General features: G+C 35.9%; 1 protein-coding gene across 1 annotated transcript in view; it reads left to right on the top strand.

The window, feature by feature from the left end:
* The window catches only part of LOC121729734 (O-acyltransferase like protein-like), a 53,913-nt gene that overhangs the window by 18,181 nt on the left and 11,846 nt on the right, over positions 1-23,886 (top strand). Inside the window, exons 2-3 of the mRNA XM_042118342.1 lie at positions 16,654-16,773; positions 22,637-22,767. Of these exons, the coding sequence (XP_041974276.1) occupies positions 16,654-16,773; positions 22,637-22,767 (251 nt within the window). The remainder of the gene's footprint in view (positions 1-16,653; positions 16,774-22,636; positions 22,768-23,886) is intronic.

Here is a 23,886-nt window from a genome sequence, read left to right as displayed (position 1 = left end):
TCTTTACAGTACAAGTATGTTTAAATTAAAGCTTTTACTCAATCAGATTATATTTAAGTTATCACTCAAACAGAAAACCTTTCTTTTAGGTCGATTAAAAAAGTTAATCATAAGATTTTGTTGGATCCAACTTACGCTACTGTATTCTGTAAAGATTATGTAACAAAATATTCTTTCTAATATCCTACCTAGGTAATTTAAAAAGTTGCAACAATAATAATAATAATAATATCTATGGACGCATCACACCACGTCAGTCTGGCCCCGTGGTAAGTACCTGAAGGACTTGTGTTACGGGTACCAGACAACGGAAATATATTTAATACTTTTATAATATACATATAATTAAGATTTTTATTATATGATACACATATTTAATACACATCCATGACCCAGGAACTTTGAAAACTTTTTGTCCCGTCGGCGGGATTTTAACCCGCGACCCCCGGCTTAAGCTACCAACACCCCACCAACCGAGCCACAGAGGTTATAATAACGCGATGTCCTTCATAGTTTCCGCGAAGGAAAACATAACACTCTTCGTATTATTTTCCAGTCTTACAAGGAAATGTATCTTAAAATTAGATTTTTATGTATATTCATATTTCCTTCATTATTTTTCTGCGAATTATAATGGCCTCCGACGTACGCACGTTAGCATTCTGTACTGATTATAAAATTTCAGTCAAAATTAAATTAATTGGAGTAAACGTACCGCATACTATAAACACTTTAAGTTCTTCTTCTTAAACAACACTAAAACTACACTACTTAGGTAGGTGTAATTATTATTATATTTATAGTTATCTTTTCCACGGATCGAGGAAGGAGAGAATGTTAATATGTAGTCCCTTCCCGTAATTTTTTCCTCTTCTTCTCGTGTAAATAAATTCCTTCTTCATGACACCTACCCCCACCCCTTCTGCAGTAGGTCAGTATATTGACCGCAGGTACTGGCTTCAGATGTTTCACAACACTTGAGGAAAACGCACTTGAACATGACTCACACTTATGTAAGTTCCTGATTGCATCTGTGGAATGTGGGCACAGGGGTATTCCCAAAGCACTGAATTACTTACCTTAAATACTCGTTTCCATAAAAAAATATTTATTTTTCATGGAAACTTTAACATGGTTTAACACAGTTAAACCGCTGAATCGATTCGCATTTATGATATGGAGATATTTTGATTCGCAAGAAATAAAATAGTGTAGTTTTAATCACAGAAAAATGCACGGCTTTCATGCAATAAATTTCTGTGCTAACGATGTTGCTGCAATGTATTTTTTACGAGCCTATACTATCCCACTGCTTGGCAAAGGCCTCCCCCAACCCAAGGCCTTCCATCTGTGTCGCTCCAACTCCACCGCAGGCCAGTCTGGCTTGTAGGCATCCAGTTCTATAGCATTTAAATATTATAGTTACTACTATTTCTTCGTTTTTATGATCGAGTGAAGAATAATTGAAAGAACTACCAAAATATTTTTTAATAAGATAGTAACTGTTAATATTATATTATTTAATCATCATAAAATAATGTCATTAATTACTATCGAGAGTGTCATTTAGGTTACATGATAAATTACGAAGACCCAGTTCGTAGCTCGCTCAGAACGCTTGTAAAATACCTATAATAGGGTAGTGTGTAATAACCATAGCTTATTACCGAAGAAACGATGCCGATGAGACAGATAGATAGACAGTTTAATATGTTAGAGTAGGACGGAGAGAGTTACATAAGGTGTTGCGAATTTTATAATTTACTAAAGTATCCGTTGCGATGAACTGAACTGTTACACCAGAATTGATACTTGGTAGCCAAGTAGGTACAAACTACAATAAGCTATGAGAACTGGCCTTAAGAGGAGACACCAAGGGCGAGAGAAATTGAAAATAGGTATTTGAAAATGTATTGCTGTCTCACCAATCTTAAGTCTCCCACCGCAGAGCGCGATAGAGACAACACGACAAAAGTTCTAATAAAAGAACAGAAAATCTTTGATTCGTTGTCCGCTGCTTCCTTCTCCAAAACTTAACCTATTTAAGTACTTTTTTCATTAAGAATTAAAGCAACGCTAGAGCTATGTTCCTATTTTTATTTTTTATTTTAGCCAGTTTTGTTTTCTGGGTGTTTGAACACAAAGGAAAATCTGGCCATTTTTTTGGGTTTTTTTCTTATCGTTTTTAATAATAAAATTATGAAAAAAAAGAAAACATAGGGACATGCTAATAGTGGCCATAGATATTCAGGAAAAAAAATCATAACTCTACCGGCATTATCCAGGGAGGAAACAGGGGACAACGTTTGTATGGAAAAGGGTGTGGACTCCTCTTAATAAAATTATTAAAATCTCCTACTTTTCTTGGTATGCTAGTATTATAGTTTATCCCAAGTAAGTTACGATATAATATGTTTTGCCTTTGTCTTTTAAGAGATTTTTCTATGTATTAGATAAGGACAAGACACCATCTAAGATTAAAAATCTTCCGTAATCCTTATAATGAGAACATATACTTTTTATCTAATAGTAAGTCAAGACTAAGCGTCCATAGGCAAACATCGCACACATCGGACTCAAAGAATCTTAGTAGATATTATGCCTTGTATAAAAACTCTTACAACAGCGTTCACTGAACCGTAACGCTCGCTAATTTAAGTATAGGACGCCTACGATGTCGATAAGTGGATGGCCTTTAGAGGGCAAATAAACCAAAAAATCAAACCTCGTAGTCGTAGTGCGCGCCAGCTCTTATGCCCATCTTTTATATTATTCCAGGTGAAAACAACAACGCGGATCAGGCCCAAGTTAGTTTTTTCTCAATAACTCGATAAATATACAACATTTTAAAAATCCGCTAGTAGAGTCCCTGGGTAATAGAATTTTAAATCTTATATCTTTTAACGAGCAATTCTTGTATATATATATATATATATATATATAAATCGATCTAGCTAGGATTCATTTCTAGAAAATTTTATTCGTGTTTTGACGAATACCGAGCAAAGCTCGGTCAAATAGCTAGTTATTTATTAAATAAAATATTGACTCAGTTCAATGTAGAAAGAAATTAAATATGCGTAAAATTTAGATGAATAATAATTAATCAATTCGTAGTTTATTTCAAATATATAATTAATTATAAGATCATCTATAATTTTGCATTAGCAAAATAGATGATCTTCCAAATTAAGGTGCAACTTTAGTCACCCCTTAATTTGCTATCTTCAGTAATCAAAATCAAATGGAGTATAATAATAAATTCCGAACTGCATTTTCCTACATTCCTTAAAAAAATTCAAATTATGTAGAGTGTGTTTATGTGTGTAAATAAAAGTCTAGTAAAATTTAAGCAACTGACCTAATTCTAAATTTAAAATTTAGGACACACAATTTTCACACGTAAGTACCTAAACTTATGCGGTTTTAGACGAGGACATATTGGTTTAGCAACTATACAGTAGGCCATAGAGCAAAAGACCAGCCATTTTATTAGCGAATTAATGCGAATACACAGATTTTAGAAGTTAGAAGTAAAGCGAAAATTACTTTTTTTCCACAAATAGCCTTTGTCATAAAGTGGCTTTTTATTTGAATATTTGTCGGTTGCGGTCGCTCGTGGCAAGGATCGGAAAGCTACCTTTAGTACGTGCCGCTTGTAAGCGTGAAGTATAATTTTTATTACGTTTAATAAAAAAAGTAATAAAATGACCTCCTTGGTCCCCGGATGTTTAGTCACCGGTCGTTACTCCACTTACCTCCACCACCAGTGTCAACAACCAAGGCGGTTCACATTTTCTTCACACAATATTATATTTTAATTTAACGGCCTACTACAGCCTAAATAGTGTAGGTTTGTAAAATATAAAGAAAGATCAGACTTCAATAAAATACGGGTACATAATATTTACATGGATATTATGTATATGTACTGTGTACATAATGTAATGCGGACTACAGACCAAGTAACTAGTTTCATTAATGTGATTGAAGGAAACGAAAAAAAGTGGAATTGTTAATTTATTCGCACCAATCCATACTAATATTACTAATGCGAAAATGTGTCTGCCTGTATGTCTGTTACCTCTTCCTTCAGTTGTAAACCGCTGTACCGATTTTGCTGAAACTAATTGGTATGGAGATCCTTTAAATTCTGAAAAGAGAAAGAGTTGCCGGCGTCATTTAGTTCGATGTAATATTATATTTCTGAAGGTCTTTACAACAGTTTGACAAATTTCAACAGTGATATTTGATGGTTCATAGAACTCTTTTTTTGTTTTTATATTTAGGCCTGCAACTACGACGCGACGATTACGGTGGTATACAGTATTAAACGACGAAACTTGATTTTCATCTTTTGCATGATCCCTATCAAGTACTATTAGACAAGTTGATTCCTATGCAAATCGGGGACCTAAGTAGTTTGGTTGCGTTACGTCAAACCTAGCTGACAGATCACAATTAACATTGAATTGACATATTCGACCAAATAACGTTGGTCTGTCAACTGCATAGGAATTAACTTGCTCGATGGTACATCATGAATATTTCCCATGCACGGATATCGTTCATAATTTTAGACGCTCACAAATAGTAACACTTATCCTACCTTTATTATATACAATAAATTACCTACCTGGTAATTTATTGATGCCTAAACTGCTACGGCCCTGACATCAGATGCATTACAACAATTATGTATGTAAATATTTTATAATAATGTATGAATTTTTTCATCATTAATTTTTACAATCGTGGGATTATGAGTACCTGGGGATGTTTACCCACTTTAATTACTGAAGTATATCTTATTATGTACTGAATAATAATTATAGACATGTGCGAAGGAAGTGGGCAAGTAGCAATTTGAAAACTGACGTTTTTATTTATTTATTTATTTATTTAACATTTATTGTACACAAGAAACTTATTCTAAAGCAATTGACATGGAAAGACGACACAAAGGAACTGCTTATTTCTAAAGAAATTTCTTACAGCAGCCCTATGAGGAGAGATATGACATGTAAGAAAATGGACAGAGCGTGCACAATCACAAAATAATTCTTTAAGTCTACATATAAGAAAATAATATTAAATACTTAATTATAATAATAATACATACAATATTATAATCAGAATAAATAATATACAATACTATAATAATTGAAATAAATACAGAATAATTCGCCTATAATACATACATACTATATGTATATTTAATAACGGTTTTTGTACATAAATTGAGGCTTTGGGAGCGAGAAAATGTTTAAAACTGTGGATTCTATGTTAGCTAGACTACCTACTTCATCATGTAGCTAATATAAAGCTAGATGAGGAATTAAGTAAGTTAGAAGCTTTGTTTAAATTGTAAGGGAAAAATGATTAATTGTTCTTATGTTGCAAAATGTTAGTTACCCGGTTCATCCACTCATATTATTGTCTTCAATTATAAAAAATTCCTACTCACTTCTCGTTACTGCAAAAATATTTTTGTTGTTTTTTTATTTAAAGTTGCAATGTGCATTTACTTGTAAATATTCTTATAGATATTCTTCAACTTTGGTACATTCAATATAATACGAAATAATAGTAAAAGTATGCATTTTAATATGCCGTGTAAATAATAAATATTATTCAGTTTGGAGACCTTGCAGAATTCAAAGCTCCTGTTAGCAACAACAAAGCACTTTTTCTATAGCAGAAACTTGAAAAAAACATCTGGTTGTGTTTTTTTAATATCATGTTTTGTTTTTTCCGTTGGAAAAATGCATTTACGCATCCCCGACATTCTGGGGAGGGCCACCGGGGTATGTGGGACTCCCCGGGGGCGGTGAGGTCGCGCCCGGGAATACCAGATAATACCAATACCAGAGCCACGGGGCTTGGGTACGCAGAATGTGAAAATGTCATGCCTACTTGACCTATTTCATACAACTGACGAGATGTCATGATCAACAATTAACTTTGACAATGTAACCTTTATCTTATATATAAAAATTGATTTCCAAATGTGTTTGTCTTTTTTTTTATGAAATAAGGGGGCAAACGAGCAAACGGGTCACCTGATAGAAAGCGACTTCCGTCGCCCATGGACACGCGTTACCGGCCTCTTAAGAGGGAATATGGGTAATAGGGGAGGGTAGGGAAGAGAATAGGGGAGGGTAGGGGAGGGTAGGGAAGGGAATAGGGGAGGGTAGGGAAGGGAATAGGGGAGGGTAGGGAAGGGAATAGAGAAGGGAATAGGGAAGGGAATAGGGGAGGGTATTGGGCCTCCGGTAAACTCACTCATTCGGCGAAACACAGCGCAAGCGCTGTTTCACGTCGGTTTTCTGTGAGCCCGTGGTATTTCTCCGGTCGAGCCGGTCCATTCGTGCCGAAGCATGGCTCTCCCACGTCAAGTGTCGCGCTAAAACTAGAAAACGCTTGAACGGATTGGGCTGATTTTAGTCTTAAAATATTCGTAGAAGATCAGGGAAGGTTTTAAAGTGACACGAAGTTCACCGGGACAGCTAGTGAACTATAAAAAAATTACAATCATAAGGATTTTCGCAACCGTAGAAGCCTCAGAGAAAAATGTAAGGCTTAAATATTCAGATACTTTCAATTTAATAGCTTAGCATAGTACATGAAACATATATTTTGTTATTATTATAATATTCGGTATATTTTTCAAATATTCACTCGCACTGCGCACAGCAGCACTTTCTCCGTGACGTCAGTATTTGCGGTTATGTTATAAAATTAGAATAATATTTTGCAATCCATTGTTTGAGGCTTGCGCAATTATTATTTTTTTTGTTTTCACCTTTATTTATTACTTTTTGTTACGCTTCGGAGATAAGTAGAATAAAAGTTTAATAGTTACGGCATTTTAAATTTAATTACGTATTTTTTAATTAAATTATGTTTTTACAAAAGAAAGATAAAATATACAACTTAAAACTATGGATGAATGGAGAATTAAAAACTAAGATTAGTGTACTGAATAGGGATGATGACAAGGTCAAAGATTAGCGAATTTTGTTAATAAAATAAAGAAATCACGGTAAAAAATAAGTGTTCCCAAAATTTCAGCTTGATAGCATTTGTATATTTTTTTGTTATGCGCCTTCAAAGTTGAATATTCAAGTCGATTTTTTTTTCAATTAAATTTCTTAATATTTGTATACAATTCGATAACTTATACATTTAAAAGCAACTTTTGTTATGAAACCACTTTCATAAACGCAATATTTAATATACCTGTCGAACAAAGTTGTCTCCGGATGCGTACAAACTACGAAAGACTGACGTCATACTTTCTTAGCACTTTGTATGGAGCGTTTCGGGCCGGTCTTTTTTATGAGATATTTGAATTGTCATATCTTGGCGAATTTTTAAGCTATCAGAGTCATTCTTTCAACGATGATTCTATTTTTTAAGTGCCTTTCAATTACCGATAAGAAAAAAAAATGTCATCATGCCTATTGAAAAAATTGATTCTAAAATATTCATTCGAATTTAAACTTTAGAATCACTGGAATTCTGAAGTCTCATTCGATCAATAGTGATAGCCGATAGGTGACTAGTTTAATAGTAGTAGAAACAATTTTCAATAGATTCATCCATGCCAATATTATTATAAATGCGAAAGTGTGTCTGTCTGCCTGTTTCCTCGTCTTCACGCCCAAACTGCTGAACAGGTTTAACTGATTTTGATTATAAATGTACTATCAGAGAAGTTTATTCCTATGCAAATCGGGGACCTAAGTAGTTTGGTCGCGTTACGTCAAACCCAGCTGACAGATCATAATTAACATTGAATTGACATATTCGACCAAATAACGTTGCGCGTTGGTCTGTCAATTGCATAGGAATCAACTTCCTCGATTGTACTATCAGAGTTGATTCCTAGGCAGATGGCGGACCTAAGTAATTTGGTCGCGTTAAGTCAAACCAATGACATAAGTTATGTCATTGAGTCAAACCCATCCGACAAATCACAGCTAACATTGATTTGACATAAGATGATTAAACGACGCGACGTAGGTCCGTCAAATGCCTAGGAATCAATTTCCTCGATGATTGAATCCGAGAATGGACATAATATACTTTGTACTCCACCAAAATGGCGGTTTCCGCTCGATAAACCAATTGTGGCACAACTCACAACGGAGTTGCAATTAACCGTACTAATATTTTAAATGCGAAAGTGTGTCTGTCTGTTACCACTTCACGCCCAAACCGCTGAACCGATTTTGCTGAAATTTGGTATGAATATACTTTAAGCCCCGGAAAGGACAAGGGATACTTTTTATCCCGGAAAAATGTACGGTTTTCGTGCGATAAATGAATTTTGACACAACGGAGTTGCGGCGTCATCATGCAAGTATATATTATAATATCATAACAATAGCTGTTATCGCATCACTCATACTAGCCGTCATAGGTGGCCCTGCAGTGAAAGCGTTACCTATTTAGTCTCTGTACCCACGTGCACCGTAATCCCATAGCCATAAGGGCTAATTTCCAATAACCGCTGCTGTACAATTAGCACTGATTTAGCACTTTTATATTTATCGATAGATCACTTTCTTTTCGCTCAAATTTCTACTTCAGTGACCACACTTGTGTTTTCTATTATATTAAATCCCTTAGTAATAAAAAGATCGACACGGTACATACGATTTAGTTATGCAATGATTTGTACTTGATGATACTTTAGAAAAGCCACTTGACGAACTAGGATGTAGTTAGACTTAATATAACTAAGCTAAGACTAATAGAAGAATGTGAAAAAAACGGGGGAAATTATTTGAAAGGGCTTATTAAACCACTTACTAATAAAAAGATCGACACGGTGTATTCACGATTTAGTTATGCAATGAATTGTACTTGTCTGATACGTTAGAAAAGTCACTTGACGAACTAGGACTAGACTTAATATAACGAAAAGGTCTGTGGACACAAAGTGGATCCATATAATACTAGAATAGCTTTACAGACCATTTATATAGCGGAACAAAAAATATTTTCAACAATGTTCAAAATTCAAATACGGGTACAAATAATACAATACTCATAAAATAATATTACTCGGTTATAGCAGTACCTAACTATTCAAAAACTATTTAATAATCTGTGTTTATATATTTATACCATAATAATGAATGTTCATCTCCACGCTATAGCTCCCAAGCCGATGGTAGCCATCAATACATTCGACATGTACGGTACAATACTAATTTAGAAAAAAAACTCAATTCTAATTTGAAACACCTGTATATTAATTTCTTCATAAAAAACTTTTTTTAGGGTCAACGGTCCATTAAGATTATCTAATTCACAATAAGACCGCGGCCTCAAAACTTAAAAGTGAAAACTGGTTTCGAAACAATATCGAAGTTCACTCCGCAACTCGACCGTGAACTTACACCCTTTACGTCACGTAACTGTGGGGTTGTTGCATGGTTGTTTCTAAATATACATCTTGGGAAAAAAAATATTATGATACAAAGCATACAGAGTTTTTTTAATGGTAGTGGTCCGTGACAACAAGTAATGGGATAAAAAAACATATCTTGAATTTCATTCGATAATAAAGATAATAATCACAAATGGATTTGACATAAAGGATCGCAAGCACCCTGTCACGTGTGTACGCAAAATCAATGTTTAAAACAGAATGCAAGTTGACTGGCCTGGCCTCCGATTTTCTTTATACAAAAATCGGGATGGCTTTACATTTTTTATCTTTGCCTTATTAAAAGATGAAAAAAGAAACATGTTCGGAGTTCTTGAATTTTTTACTTTGGAGATTCTATTTAAAAATAATCCTTATTGGATTCACATAAAGGTCTTATCAGGGGTAAGATAACTGTGAACAGACAGTCAAAACTTTGGAAAGGCCGACCTAATTGCAGGGAAGGAATGTCTAGCGGTCAATACTCCCGCGACCTTCGTCTAATAAAAAAGATCTTATTAACTGTTTTTCTTTTTTCATAAAGTTGGTATGTTGTTACTATTGCTTTTTAATTATGGCTGGTATCTCGGGTCAGACGTTCATAACTTTGTCTCCATTTAGAGCTCTTATTATTTTTATCTTAGGGTATTCTTAACGTTGTTTCTTTTGTTTTGTAGTGATGAATAGAGATTTTGTCTAAAAACAGCAACTAAATCTACATTACACTTGACTAGTTCAAAAGACATTACGGTCGAACGAGAACCAATACGCGCATAGCTTCTTGACCTTACACTTCACCGTAGATACGCGCTAGTGCTATATGCATTCTGAACAGATCCAAATGATTGACGTTATTTTAAAGCTATTGCATAGTTTTTATCGCGCGGTTTGAGCGCGGCGACCGAATTAGGAAAATCTCGTAACGAAAATAAACCTAACACCCCTAATCCGGCGTTGTCGTGCATCATCTACCGTCATTTCAGTTCCGCAGACGTCGACACAGTGTTTGTGTGCGTGCAACTAAAAAATGCTATGCAATAGCTTTGCCGTGACATACGTGGGAGAGCAATGCTTCGGCACGAATGGGCCGGCTCGACCGGAGAAATACCACGTTCTCACAGAAAACCGGCGTGAAACAGCCGAGTGAGTGAGTTTACCGGAGGCCCAATCCCCTACCCTAATCCCTTCCCTACCCTCCCCTATTCCCTTTCCTTCCCATCCCTACCCTCCCTTATTACCCTATTCCCTCTTAAAAGGCCGGCAACGCACCTGCAGCTCTTCTGATGCTGTGAGTGTACATGGGCGACGGAAGTTGCTTTCCATCAGGTGACCCGTTTGCTCGTTTGCCCCCTTATTTCATAAAAAAAAATCCCCGTCTTCCCTGAGTTCCACACTTATTTTTTTTAAACGACGAAACAGCAGCATAGGGAACGCGCGGACGGCCGTCGTGAATTCCAAAGACGTCGTTATTTTAACGATCACGACCCAAAGTTTTATGTTACTAGTTTATCTTAAACAAGTGCATCCACGGCTCGGTTGTTAAATAATATGTCATTCATACTAAAATTTAAATGTCTTAGATTAAGCCGCTTAATAGATTTTGATAAAAATTTATAGTATATGTATGATTACTTTAAATTCCCGGAAAAGAGATACGACAGTTTCTGTTACGGAAATGTAAAATTCTCGTGCAACAAAATATTTCTACTAACACGAAGTTGTCTCAAAGTGGACATATTTTTATCCCATTTGACGGCACAGGAAGTATTTATTTGATATTAGCTCGACAACCGAAACTAATTGTTATCATTATTAGGCAGGATTATCGCAAGGGCGACAAAAGATATAGTTTATATAGCAGCCATTACTTTCGCACATAACACAGAGATCACGGGAGAAAGTTCTTACGCAATCCCTGATGGCCCAAGTCATAAGCGGTCAAGTTTAGATATATTTTGCATAAAATATGGTGATCTATTTTAGTGATCTGCAATCATAAAATTGAATCGTAGAGCATAAAATTTAATTGATTTGAGAGTTAGTTTGGAATTGTAACCTATTGTCAAAGTTTTACTTTGACAATTTATATAAATTGTTTTGCTTTATATATAAATAGCATATAAAGATAAATTTAAAGACAAAAATTATTTATTATTATTTTATTCACAGTCTGTTACTTAATAACAATTATGCTAGATATAAGTTACATTTCTCGTTTGTGCGAAATCTGAAAGCAATATAAAAGTAATACTTTAAGATCTCGTGGTAAATTATAATGAAAACCGCAGTCTCTCGTGTAATGGGGCAAACATGTGTCCACTTCCGCCACGCGCCGGCCGTCCACAGAGAAACCCCACTGCACTTGTTCGTCATCATCAGCATCATGAATTTTATTGAACTAGGGCCAATCACAATTCGTAATTCGACTCGGATTCGGAAACTTCATCGCGCGACATCCAGTAAACGCTCGCCGCGCTACTTATTGACCAAAAACCGCACGGTAATGTTTCCGAATCCGTATCGAACGGGAATCGTGAATCGTCCTGTAGATGTAGGCAAGTGGCAACATCTACCTCGTTAACCAACGTCGTTACATCAAAATTTACTTTTAGCACAGAATAATTGTATTTTTCCGGGTTCTTTTCCGACAAAGTATTCCCATACCAAAAATTAAATAACGTTAAAGCATGAAGATGTAACCGACAGATAGACTAGTCTACTCTAGAGTAAGACAATGATCATACTGTTTATACGCGCAGTAATAATAGTAAATATATGTTTGTTTACAAGTTATCTTTCAGCTTTTATCGTACGGATAAATCACACTTAAGAGCTCACCTGACTCTAAAAATCAAACATCGTCCTTCTCTCTTCACACTCACGCCCGTCTTTCATATGCCAGGTGAAAAAGGATGGCGCGGAATCATCGCCGAATTAGTTTTACTTGAATAAAAGACGAACTATAATGATTATGAAAAAAGTGGTTTGAGCAAATTTAGGTTTTATCAATACCTTTTTAGATATTAAAAAATATTAAAGAAAAGACAGCAAACTTCGAAGATCCAAGCAAAAATGTGTCTAAAACAAGGTTTTTTGTAAAAAAGAAACTATCGAGCATTTTTTGAGTAATCGTGTTTTCGTCTTGAGCATTTAATCTTTATGAACTGAAGTTACTTGTGTCAAAAAATCAGTTTTCTAGACCTTACAGATTTTGAGATCTAGGTTAAAGTATGTAGTCAAGTTAGGGTCATATGAGCTCTTTAGTTCCTATATTGTCCTCCTATCACGAAGGTTTAAAGTGTGTCAGTTGATCGAGACACAAAAAGTAACACAACCATTTAACATCAATGTGCACGACCGCCGCGGTCACGTCGCCGCTAGAATCGATTTTATCGATACATTTAATCGATTGTGATGCAACACAACACTAGCACGTCGCATCGCTTGACTTGATACCTTTTTTATTCCTGGGGACTGATCAACTTCACTAAATAAATACGTGACCCGAAAAGAGCAGACCATGAGACCAAATGAAAAGAGCAGATGTCGGACAATTACGGAAATATCATTAGCTAATATGATATTAATAGTTGCCATTTTTAGTTTATTATTTATTTGCATAACAGCTATTATTACCTACAAAATTTAAAATAGATTCGTACGACAGGAAAAACCTGATTTTTGAAATGTGACGATATTTAATGATTTAAGTATTCCAAATTATAAGCAACTAGCTGCCCCGGTGAACTTCGTATCACTTTAAAACCTTCCCTGGACTTCTACGAATATTTTAAGACTAAAATCAGCCCGATCCGTTCAGCTGTTTTCAAGTTTTAGCGTGACTAACACATTTGAAAATCCATTTTTATATATAAGATAAATAATAATATAGTGGACTAATGTGCGTATGCATGGTTGAAAATGTGGATCAAATTTAATCTTTCTGCTCGAGATACTCTGATCTCTATTGTTTGTTTGTTTGCGAGATTTCCACACAGACGCACCGACACTGCGCATAGCAATGGTTGATTTGAATGCAATTTGTTGCAAAACGGAGCGAGGCCCACTTATTTACGTATTAAATTTTCAACGCACGTCGGCGCAAGGCTGTATTTGAGTAACGTTTGACAACCAAATTATAACAATATCGATCGATGTGACATCACTAGCTGGTAAGACTATTATAGATTAAGTATAGGTCTTTGCCAAGAGGCACACAGAAACAGAGACCGCGCTACCGAATAATAATTAATTTGAATATTTTGCAATGTATGTAAAATAAATATTTTGTTTTTCTGAATAAAGGCTAATAATAATAAAAATAGGTCTCTTAATTGATGTAGTTTTTTACTAATTTAATAGAATAGAAGGAACCTTTGGCTATAAAGCCGAGCTGTCTTATTATAATACCATTACAAACGGCGCACCATTGCGCGATTCTTTGTTTTATTTCCCTCATCATGCTCCCATAAGAATGGGCACAAAATTTGTCATGCAAACTGGTTGTTAACTACTGTAACCTTCTTTACTTAATAAAATTTCAAAATCGCAAGGTTTTCCCCAAAATATAACGTAACCTCCAACGTTATCAAAGTGACCTCACATAATCACTTTATATTACTTATACCTTTATATTTATAATCACTTTGAATCATAATTTTTTTTCCTTAGAGATATATAAGTATTGTGTCAATGTATAATCAAGACAAATGTTATTTTTAAGCTCAAATCCGTCAAGCCCGCGTTTAGGCTCTAGACTCTAGAGCGTGCCAAAGAAATAAACATATGACCCGTCCTCTGCGCAGTTGTGTAAACAGCAAAAATGATTATTTTTTTAACATAAATTGGAAAAACAGGAAACGTGGGTACTAAAACTATTGAAAAGTATGTATTTTATGTATTTACTTTAAATAAAGTGTATGTATAGTGTATCCACATGAGGTGTGTAAAAATCAATGCACATAGCTCTTCAAGGTTCAACTATTGAAACTTGAACCCTATACTCATTAAATATTACAAGAACTCCAAATTAAATAAGTTTTAAAAGGTTAAATAAATACTATCCACACACAAGGCGGCTCGGCATAAATAAAACACGCCTCTGTCGCTTGGAATGCGCATTGTAAATGTTAATAATATGGAGGTAAATACTTTTAAAAGGAACATGATACTTTGTTCAAATGTGTTCTTCATTTTTCTGCGGAGAACTTAGTTTTTATTTTTTCGTAGACGCTCGTAGAGCCTCTACGAAAATATCTAATAACAACTTGTATGCAAAAAATATTCATACACTAGATGACAGGTGATTTTGTATCACTTCTCTCCTAGTATAAACCTTCCCTGGCCTTTCACGAATATTTCAAGACTAAAATGAGCCAAATCGGTACAGCCGTTCTCGAGTTTTTCTGAGACTAATAACATTTAAAATCCGGTCTGGATAAAACCCGAAAGATGACATCGTCTTATACTACAGCTACGGTTTTTGAACATAGGGACAAAAGGTTGCTTTCTAATTCTGTCTTAAAAACAAGCTACTAACTACTCGTGAAAATAAATTTACAGCAAGTTAATTCACGGAAGCAAAACATACCATATTTAACATATATCTTATCATAATGTCAGTAATTCGACGCATAACAACATAAGAAAAACCTTGACAACACACCTCCGGTATTTCTTAATTTTCTTGTTATTTTTTATGAATCAGAGAGTTTCGCCACAGATTATGTGATGTAAAAACGTACAGTACTGTTGTGTAAATCACTTTTTACGACTGTGTGATAAACATCAAATTACACGGATTATATTGAATCAACACTTATGTTTATCATTTCCTGAAAATGAGGTAATTGGTGATCGGAATGCGAAAGCCTTTTTGGATGAGAGTCCATATTTTATCCTCCTATGTGCTGTGTTACAAGCAAAAAAACTTTAATAGGAGTAACTATAATTGTACGGTGCAACCATACAAAGTCCAAAATAGACATCAATTTATCAATTTCACATGCGCGCTCAAAATTCTCGTGTCACAATGTTCGTTCCCGTACTCCTCCGAAACGGCTTGACCAATTCTCATGAAATTTTGTAAGCAAATTGAGTAGGTCTGAGAATAGGCCAACATCTATTTTTCATACCAAAAATTATTTATATGGCAAAACAATGTTTGCCGGGACAGCTAGTCTTATATATAAAAGCTCGTGTCACAATGTTCGTTCCCGTACTCCCCCGAAACGGCTTAACCGATTCTCATGAAATTTTGTGAGCATATTGAGTAGGTCTAAGAATCAGCCAACATCTATTTTTCATACCCCTAAGTAATAAGGGTTGTTCACATTATTAAAAATTATTTATATGGCAAAACAACGTTTGCCGGGTCAGCTAGTTTTAGATATAATTGAAATTTGACATGGATATACTTCCCGGGAAAGGACATAGGCTACTTTTTATCCCGGGAAAATGTACAGTTCCCGCGCGATAAACGAGTTTTGACGCAACGGAGTTGCGGGCGTCATCTAGTTCCTTATATTTGCGAAAGCTTTCTTAATGACGGCAACCCTAAACGAATGACATCTAATGGCGGGGCGTCTCGGAAGCGATTTCACGAGCCATCAGAGAGGCGCTTCCTCCTCCGCCGCGGAACACATCCTTGAAGGTCATTGGCATTTCGCTTTCTACGTTTTCAACAGCACCATTAAGACATTACATCAGCGTACCGTGTATAATGTTACCTTAGAACCGCTTGGGCATAACGTTAATCGAGAATTAAACTTAATGTCACATCTGTTGTTCTTTGTAATACTTTGATGAACATTTGGTAGCCCGGACGTGTAGGAACTTAAAATTTATTTTGTGAGCGGCCAATGAACTAGGGTAACAAAATCTCTCTACAGTTAGGGTGACTCTAGTTTTTTGAGCTTAAGTCTTTTGTTGTATAACAAACAAAAAAACTTTCGCATTCCAATCACGTAAGAGTCGAACAATTTACTCCAGTTTTGTGATAAAAACGACGGATGTTGTGATAAAATTCTGTGGACAAAATTACAAGATCCGAATTTGATCTTGAAGCAAAATATTTCACTAAGAAATTATACTTCGCAACCATCTTAGCCAATTTTTTTTGTGAAACTTTTAAGTCTATTTTTTGTACTTTTCGTTTTACTTTGCTACTGAGTTTACTTAACGACCATCTAAAAAGTTGTTTATTGTTCCAGTGGAGGATGCCAGCGGGCGCTACACATCAATGTTCTACTGGGGCAACAACTACTGGACCGGTTCGGCCGAGCTCTGCGCCGTACTTAACACGCAAACCGAAACCACTAAGAAGAAAAACAGTGAGTCCATACTAATATTACAAAATATGCAAAAGTGTGTCTGCCTGTCTGTATGTTACCTTTTCATGCCCAAGCCGATTAACCGACTTGCTGCAAAGGTATGGAGATATTTTGAGTCCCGGGAAAGGACATAGACATACAATCTATCCCGGGAAAAAATTACGCGATAAACGAATTTTGGAGCAACGGAGTTGCGGCCGTCATTTAGTAACTTGATACTATATAATCTTAAATATTATATCTTTAAACGAGCAATTCCTGTATATATATATAAATAATTGGAATCTCGGAATCGGCTCCAACAATTTACAAGAAATTTAGTATATAGGGGATTTCGGGGGCGATAAATCTTATTGGAATCTCGGAATCGGCTCCAACGATTTTCATGAAATTTAGTATATAGGGGGTTTCGGGGGCGATAAATCGATCTAGCTAGGAATCATTTTTAGAAAATGTCATTTTGTTCGTGTTTTATCGAATATCTAGCAAAGCTCGGTCAAATAGCTAGTATATAGTATATACGCTCATCCCTGTATATACGCTCATCCCTATTCTCTAGTCGCGGACAAAAACAATAAAAAACGCATAAAACAACGATCTTTTATTGCTAATGGCGTTTGATTGTGTCCAACGGCGAAGAAGATCACAATAAAAATTCTATAATTAATATCCTGGAAAAAAATATATAACTGTGCTTGTTCACAGACCAGTTGTACTTCCTCTAAGCTTATTTTTCAGAAAATGTATATATTATTTTTTCTATTTTTGTGCATAATGTCATAATAACGACGACATAAATAGTTAATTTATTCCGTACACATAAAATACAAAATTATAATTCATGATTTATATATGTATATAAAAATAACCCTGTATATTTTTTTTATGAATTCAGAAATTTTAAATGAATCATAAACTGGTATAAACAGGATTTGTATATCCTTTTACGAGTTGATATCATGAGGCACGTATTAACTTTTTTCTAGTGTATATACTTTAAAATTATAATATATTAAATTGATGCAATATATATATATATATATATATATATATATATATATATATATATGCTACGCACCTATCATGTTTTGACCACCATAAGAAGTGAGATATTAAAAGTATGGCGTTTTCTTTTGTCCGAGGCGTCGCAGCTGCTAAATGGATAAATTGAGTCTGCGCTTACGCGTGAGTAAACACGCACCTTTCTGAAACAGTTTTAGTTCAATATTACACTACGAATATTTTAAAAACCTCAACCTTAGTAAACAGCAGTAGCGGCGACGCTGGGTGACCGCCCAGCAGATAAAAAGGGGTGCTGAACGCAAACCAAAGGGGCGCCAAATTTTTCAGCACTTTTCAGCAACCTGGGCACAAAAGAATTCTCGCCCAGGGCGCTGGTAGTGCTAAAACCGGCACTGGTAAGCAGTTGAACGCTGTTGAATAGCCCTATGTGTATTTTGCAATTTCTTTGTAATATGTATTTAGTGTGAAAAGCCGTGGAAAAGTATTACAAAATGTGTGCATAACCCACAGCAAGCAGCATTTAGCATAACTGCATAGGAAGCCACATATGACATTAGCGGTCGCGCTTCGCCGTGCGTGAAAACTTCTGTACTCCATCGCACTTGTTTGTACGAACCATGCGTCGGCACGGCTTGCCTGGCTTGACTGCATAAATACGAATGATTTGATTTCTGAAGTAGCAAGATTAATAAGTCTTACTGCCGCACTCAGAAAATAATATAAAATACTGAACTGTAACTAAATGAAGAGTTTGACAGATAGATAATGTATTGGTCTTTTATCAAAATCTTCATTTAATTACATAATAATCAATATTCATCTTTCAGTGCAGCAGTTAATTAAAGTAATTTTTTTCCCACTAAAACATTTTACTACAGCATACTTGTAAACAAACTATAATATTTTTATATTTATTATGAAAAAAAAATTCCCTTGAAAAAGCTGAATTTTTGTCAAGTGAAAAACATTTAAAATTTCAGCTGAAGCAGGGGTTAGTCAAGATGAATTCCGGTATGCCATACACACGTAATGTGGCCATCTGATCTCTACAAAATATTCAAAGAAGATCCATATTTTGTATGCAAATTGTTTATTGACCAAAATTCCTACTAATTATACTATTCTTACTAATTATGTAATATTATGTGGATGGTCAGGTGGTCACAGGTCGTGTACCAGTTCTAAGCCTGCCAAGGTCAAATAAGCTGGACGAATGGATTGTGTAACATTGTGGGTCACTGTTAATATTATGTCAGAATCGCCGCAATCTTTATTCTTACCAATCCACACTAATACTATGCGAAACCTATTATATATGTTATTACGGTCACAGGTCGAAAACGCTCATTTGGCGGAGAAATAGCTCACAACGCGTTGTGGTCACAGTAAAATATCCACAACGGTCAACGGGGAATTCGTGTTATGGTTTTAATGAAAACGCGCACGACGCGATTGTGGGAATCGCAGAAAGACCAAATAGCGAATTCGTGTCGTGGATGACATATGCTATTGGATGTCAACGCGTTTTCAATCTTTGAGCTTAGCAATATATACAATATGTAACATGCTAATAGTATAGGTATCTTTTCACGCTCATCCGCTGAATCAAAATTAAAGGAAAATAGGACAGTGTTTATCTCGGTAAGATGTTAATCTTACCGAGATAACATGTTAATGACATAAAAAATAGAAGTTTATAAATTGTAGATCACGCAACTTCTGAACAGATATTATTTATCACATGGAGAAAATCACGAGGATGGGCAAAATAATTTGTATTCTTTGTGAATTATTTATTTGCAAAAACTACTATTATAATATGAGTTACAGTAATTATAAGCTAAAAAGAACCTCTTTTGAACGGTAGTTGCTATCCATTTATTTCGTTGGCCCCTAATTTTATTTAAAAAAAAAAATACAATTTTGTGGGACTTTTATATGAGTGAAGTCGTAAGCAACATGAATAAGATATAGACATCAGTAAATTCTACAGAATTTATTTTATCAGATCGACTTTAATAAACAGCCGGCGCGGCCTCGGTCGAATTGCAAGTTAATGTTATTGTTATCAATGTCAGCCCATTGTATTTACATTGGAGTTCCTCAAGAAACCGGCTCAAATCAATAAAATATTGATAATGAAAGTTGAACCTCTTTTAATCAAAAATAAAAAAAAAAACAAAATATTTATTTCTAAATAGGTTATCAAAGTTAACACTTTCATAAATTCTACATGATTATAAAATTATTACTATAATTTCTTAGGTCTTATATCCAATTTGGTTTAAACCTTATCAAATAATTTTACTAAATCCATAATACTGTCTGATAGTGACATCCTCATTCCTCATGCTTAAAACCACTAATTTAAATGGATATTTTATTTAGATCGAGCTAGTAATAACTAGGTTGATATAAATAAAATTCGGGATAGAGATACATTGAGGGCCATAAAAATACGTAATATGATATATTTTATGGAAATAAAACATTTAAACTGACTTAATTTTTGGAAGGAGAAAGTCTTTTAATAGATAGACAAAGAAAACTACGTCTAGGCGGTACTTATATAGTTAGTACGCGAAATTAATGTCGAAACAGATCCAGTTCTCGTTACCACATTCTAACTTGCCTCATCATGACTGCGCCGATTTGAGTGGAACTTTGAAAGGTGCGGTCATGTTACTACAGATAAGAACAACGCACCGCCGAACTGGTCTGAGGAATGTTAATAACAAAAGAAGTTTCACATAGTTTTTTACATGGCAAGATGACAAATATTTATACAACGCCCACTTTCGCAGATTTGATTTAGAGTTTAACCAGGGTTAGATCAACCTATCTCACTCAGATTTACGAAGAATGAGAGTAACAACATGTTGCCTTAGGTCATCATCATTAACTTTAACTAAACGGCCTAGGAGGCGTTCAAAAGTATTAAAAAAATGTTTTACACTCGAAGATATAATCCTCCTTCTATAAAGAAAGTTTTTATTCATAATTTTTTTCCTATCCAAAAAATTAATTGTCTTTCATACAGCAACTAAAATGTATGGCACTAATTAGTAATTAGGCATTAAAATAAGTCTGATAAGATGTATTGTTGCTAGGTGTCTAGAACTGATGAAAAACTAAAAAAAACGTGTACCTACTTATAAATTGTTTGTCATAGACACGCATGCTTCTCTTTACATTAGCGTGTATTTACCAAATCGTGTCCTGATAATGTGTGTATGTATGTACAGTACTTAGCACGCTCAAAGTACATAGATTGTTTAATCTTATATCATCTCCGGAAAAATTACGCGAAATACGCAAAATGCTTACCGAACATAGAGGAATCGATACTAATATTATAAATGCGAAAGAGTGTCTGTCTGCCTGTTACCTCTTTACGATATTACAGATACTTTGAACCCCGGGGAAAGGACATAGGATACTTATAATCTTGGTAAAATATTCGGTTCCTGCGCGATAAACGAATTTTGGCGCAACGGAGTTGCGGGCGTCATCTAGTATTAAATATCTTGCATTGATCTCTTTGCAAACATAATGCAGAATTATAATAAAATATTATACTAGAGATCGCCCAATGGTCGAAATTCGACCTTAATTTCAACGATATTAGGACTACTACCTATATTTTGTAAAAAATATTGACTTTATCATTTTTTTTCATCTCTTGTCTTTGGGACTTAGCTGATCTCAGACTGGCCGTGTAAGCATCGTCTAATAGTATCTTAGATTCAATAAAAAAAACTAAAATCCATTTTGAATTTGTCAATTTGTTGTCAACAGACTTCAACCACAAATAAAAGAGTATATTTCGTATGTATAGGCTTGTCACTCAAAAATCTGTCATTTCTCATGTGTGTGTGTTGTAGTGTGTGTAATGTTTTATTTGTTAAAAAAATGTATGATAAAAGCATAATTTCAAAATAATATTAGTTCGATGCACTCCTTCACCATATAAACTATAACTGTGCAAAATTTCATGAACCTACGTTTCCCCATTTTTCGTAAAAAGGGTTACAAAGTTTTTGGCTCACGTATTAATATATAGATATTAATTTATATTATGAAGCTGAATTTGATTATTAACTAATTTACTGTATGTGTACTAGTTGCTTGAACTAATAAAATGTTTACTTTACAAATCTGCACGCACAATAACGATAAATCAATAACATAAACCGAATATGGCAAGTTCTATTGATCTTGCCTCTCTCTAGGCCTTGTACTCTGGTCACCTGGCCTACTTAAATATCAGAAATTATATAACATTAAACGGATTTAAAAACATATATTTTAACCTTTAAACTTTACTGAATAATACCTTTTACTAGCGTAATTAGAATACTTATATTCCATGGAAAACTTACAAATTAGTACAGACCGCGCGCGCGTTGATGTCGATCGTATGACGTGGTATATCGTAAAGAGAGAAGTTTATGATTCTGATGGTCTTTACATTACATCTATGCTTGTTCTACACTAGTGACTAAATTACTAAAACAATTCAAATAAATATGATGAAACATTCTTAATAACAGGCAAAGATCATATTTTTCTCGTGGTTATAGTCACTTCAGTATTTAAAAAATTGTGTCTCCGATACGTGTACTCTGTGCATGCACGGCGCCGTCACAGTATTGGACAAATCACAAATGGTTCTGCCATTTGTGATTTGTCCAAGACTGTGACGGCATCGTGACGCAATATTATTATTATTTCGACCTACTTTTTCATGATGCGACCTTGAAATTTCACCCTCTACGCGTCAGAAGTTTCACCTAAAAATGATTGGCAACTCAAACAATATCTATCATGTGTGTTTCAGAGAGTGTGTCGCAGATCTTCAGCGACTGGCGTCAGGACGTGACGATGTCGGGGCTCAACCCGCCCTTCGCCGTCGCCTTCTACAACGTCAAGATGGCCGTCACCGCTGACCTGCCCGAGCTCATCAGGACGGTGAGTCGTCTATGTAGCTAGTAGAATCTGGCGTCGGGATGTCACGATGTCGGTGCTCAACCCGCCCTTCGCCGTCGCCTTCTACAACGTCAAGATGGCCGTCACCGCTGACCTGCCCGAGCTCATCAGGACGGTGAGTCGTCTATGTAGCTAGTAGAATCTGGCGTCGGGATGTGACGATGTCGGTGCTCAACCCGCCCTTCGCCGTCGCCTTCTACAACGTCAAGATGGCCGTCACCGCTGACCTGCCCGAGCTCATCAGGACGGTGAGTCGTCTATGTAGCTAGTAGAATCTGGCGTCGGGATGTGACGATGTCGGTGCTCAACCCGCCCTTCGCCGTCGCCTTCTACAACGTCAAGATGGCCGTCACCGCTGACCTGCCCGAGCTCATCAGGACGGTGAGTCGTCTATGTAGCTAGTAGAATCTGGCGTCGGGATGTGACGATGTCGGTGCTCAACCCGCCCTTCGCCGTCGCCTTCTACAACGTCAAGATGGCCGTCACCGCTGACCTGCCCGAGCTTATCAGGACGGTGAGTCGTCTATGTAGCTAGTAGAATCTGGCGTCGGGATGTGACGATGTCGGTGCTCAACCCGCCCTTCGCCGTCGCCTTCTACAACGTCAAGATGGCCGTCACCGCTGACCTGCCCGAGCTCATCAGGACGGTGAGTCGTCTATGTAGCTAGTAGAATCTGGCGTCGGGATGTGACGATGTCGGTGCTCAACCCGCCCTTCGCCGTCGCCTTCTACAACGTCAAGATGGCCGTCACCGCTGACCTGCCCGAGCTCATCAGGACGGTGAGTCGTCTATGTAGCTAGTAGAATCTGGCGTCGGGATGTGACGATGTCGGTGCTCAACCCGCCCTTCGCCGTCGCCTTCTACAACGTCAAGATGGCCGTCACCGCCAACCTGCCCGAGCTTATGAGGATGGTGGTTTTTCTTCGTTTTACAATAGTGATATCGTAGCCCGAGGTACAGTTTAAGCCAGAATATGTACAGGGTAAGACCAACCTTATTAGGACGGTGAGACTTTTTACAAGTGGTGTCAATTATATTGGTTCGAGGTAGCCCGTTTGCACTTTTAGCAGATACGCAGATTATATCGACAGCACGTCGAA

This window comes from Aricia agestis, chromosome 8 (assembly GCF_905147365.1).
Source record: "Aricia agestis chromosome 8, ilAriAges1.1, whole genome shotgun sequence".
In the NCBI taxonomy this organism is placed as follows: Eukaryota; Metazoa; Arthropoda; class Insecta; order Lepidoptera; family Lycaenidae; genus Aricia; species Aricia agestis.
Note: the sequence above shows the minus strand (reverse complement) of the source record. Positions and strands in the feature narration are given on the sequence as shown.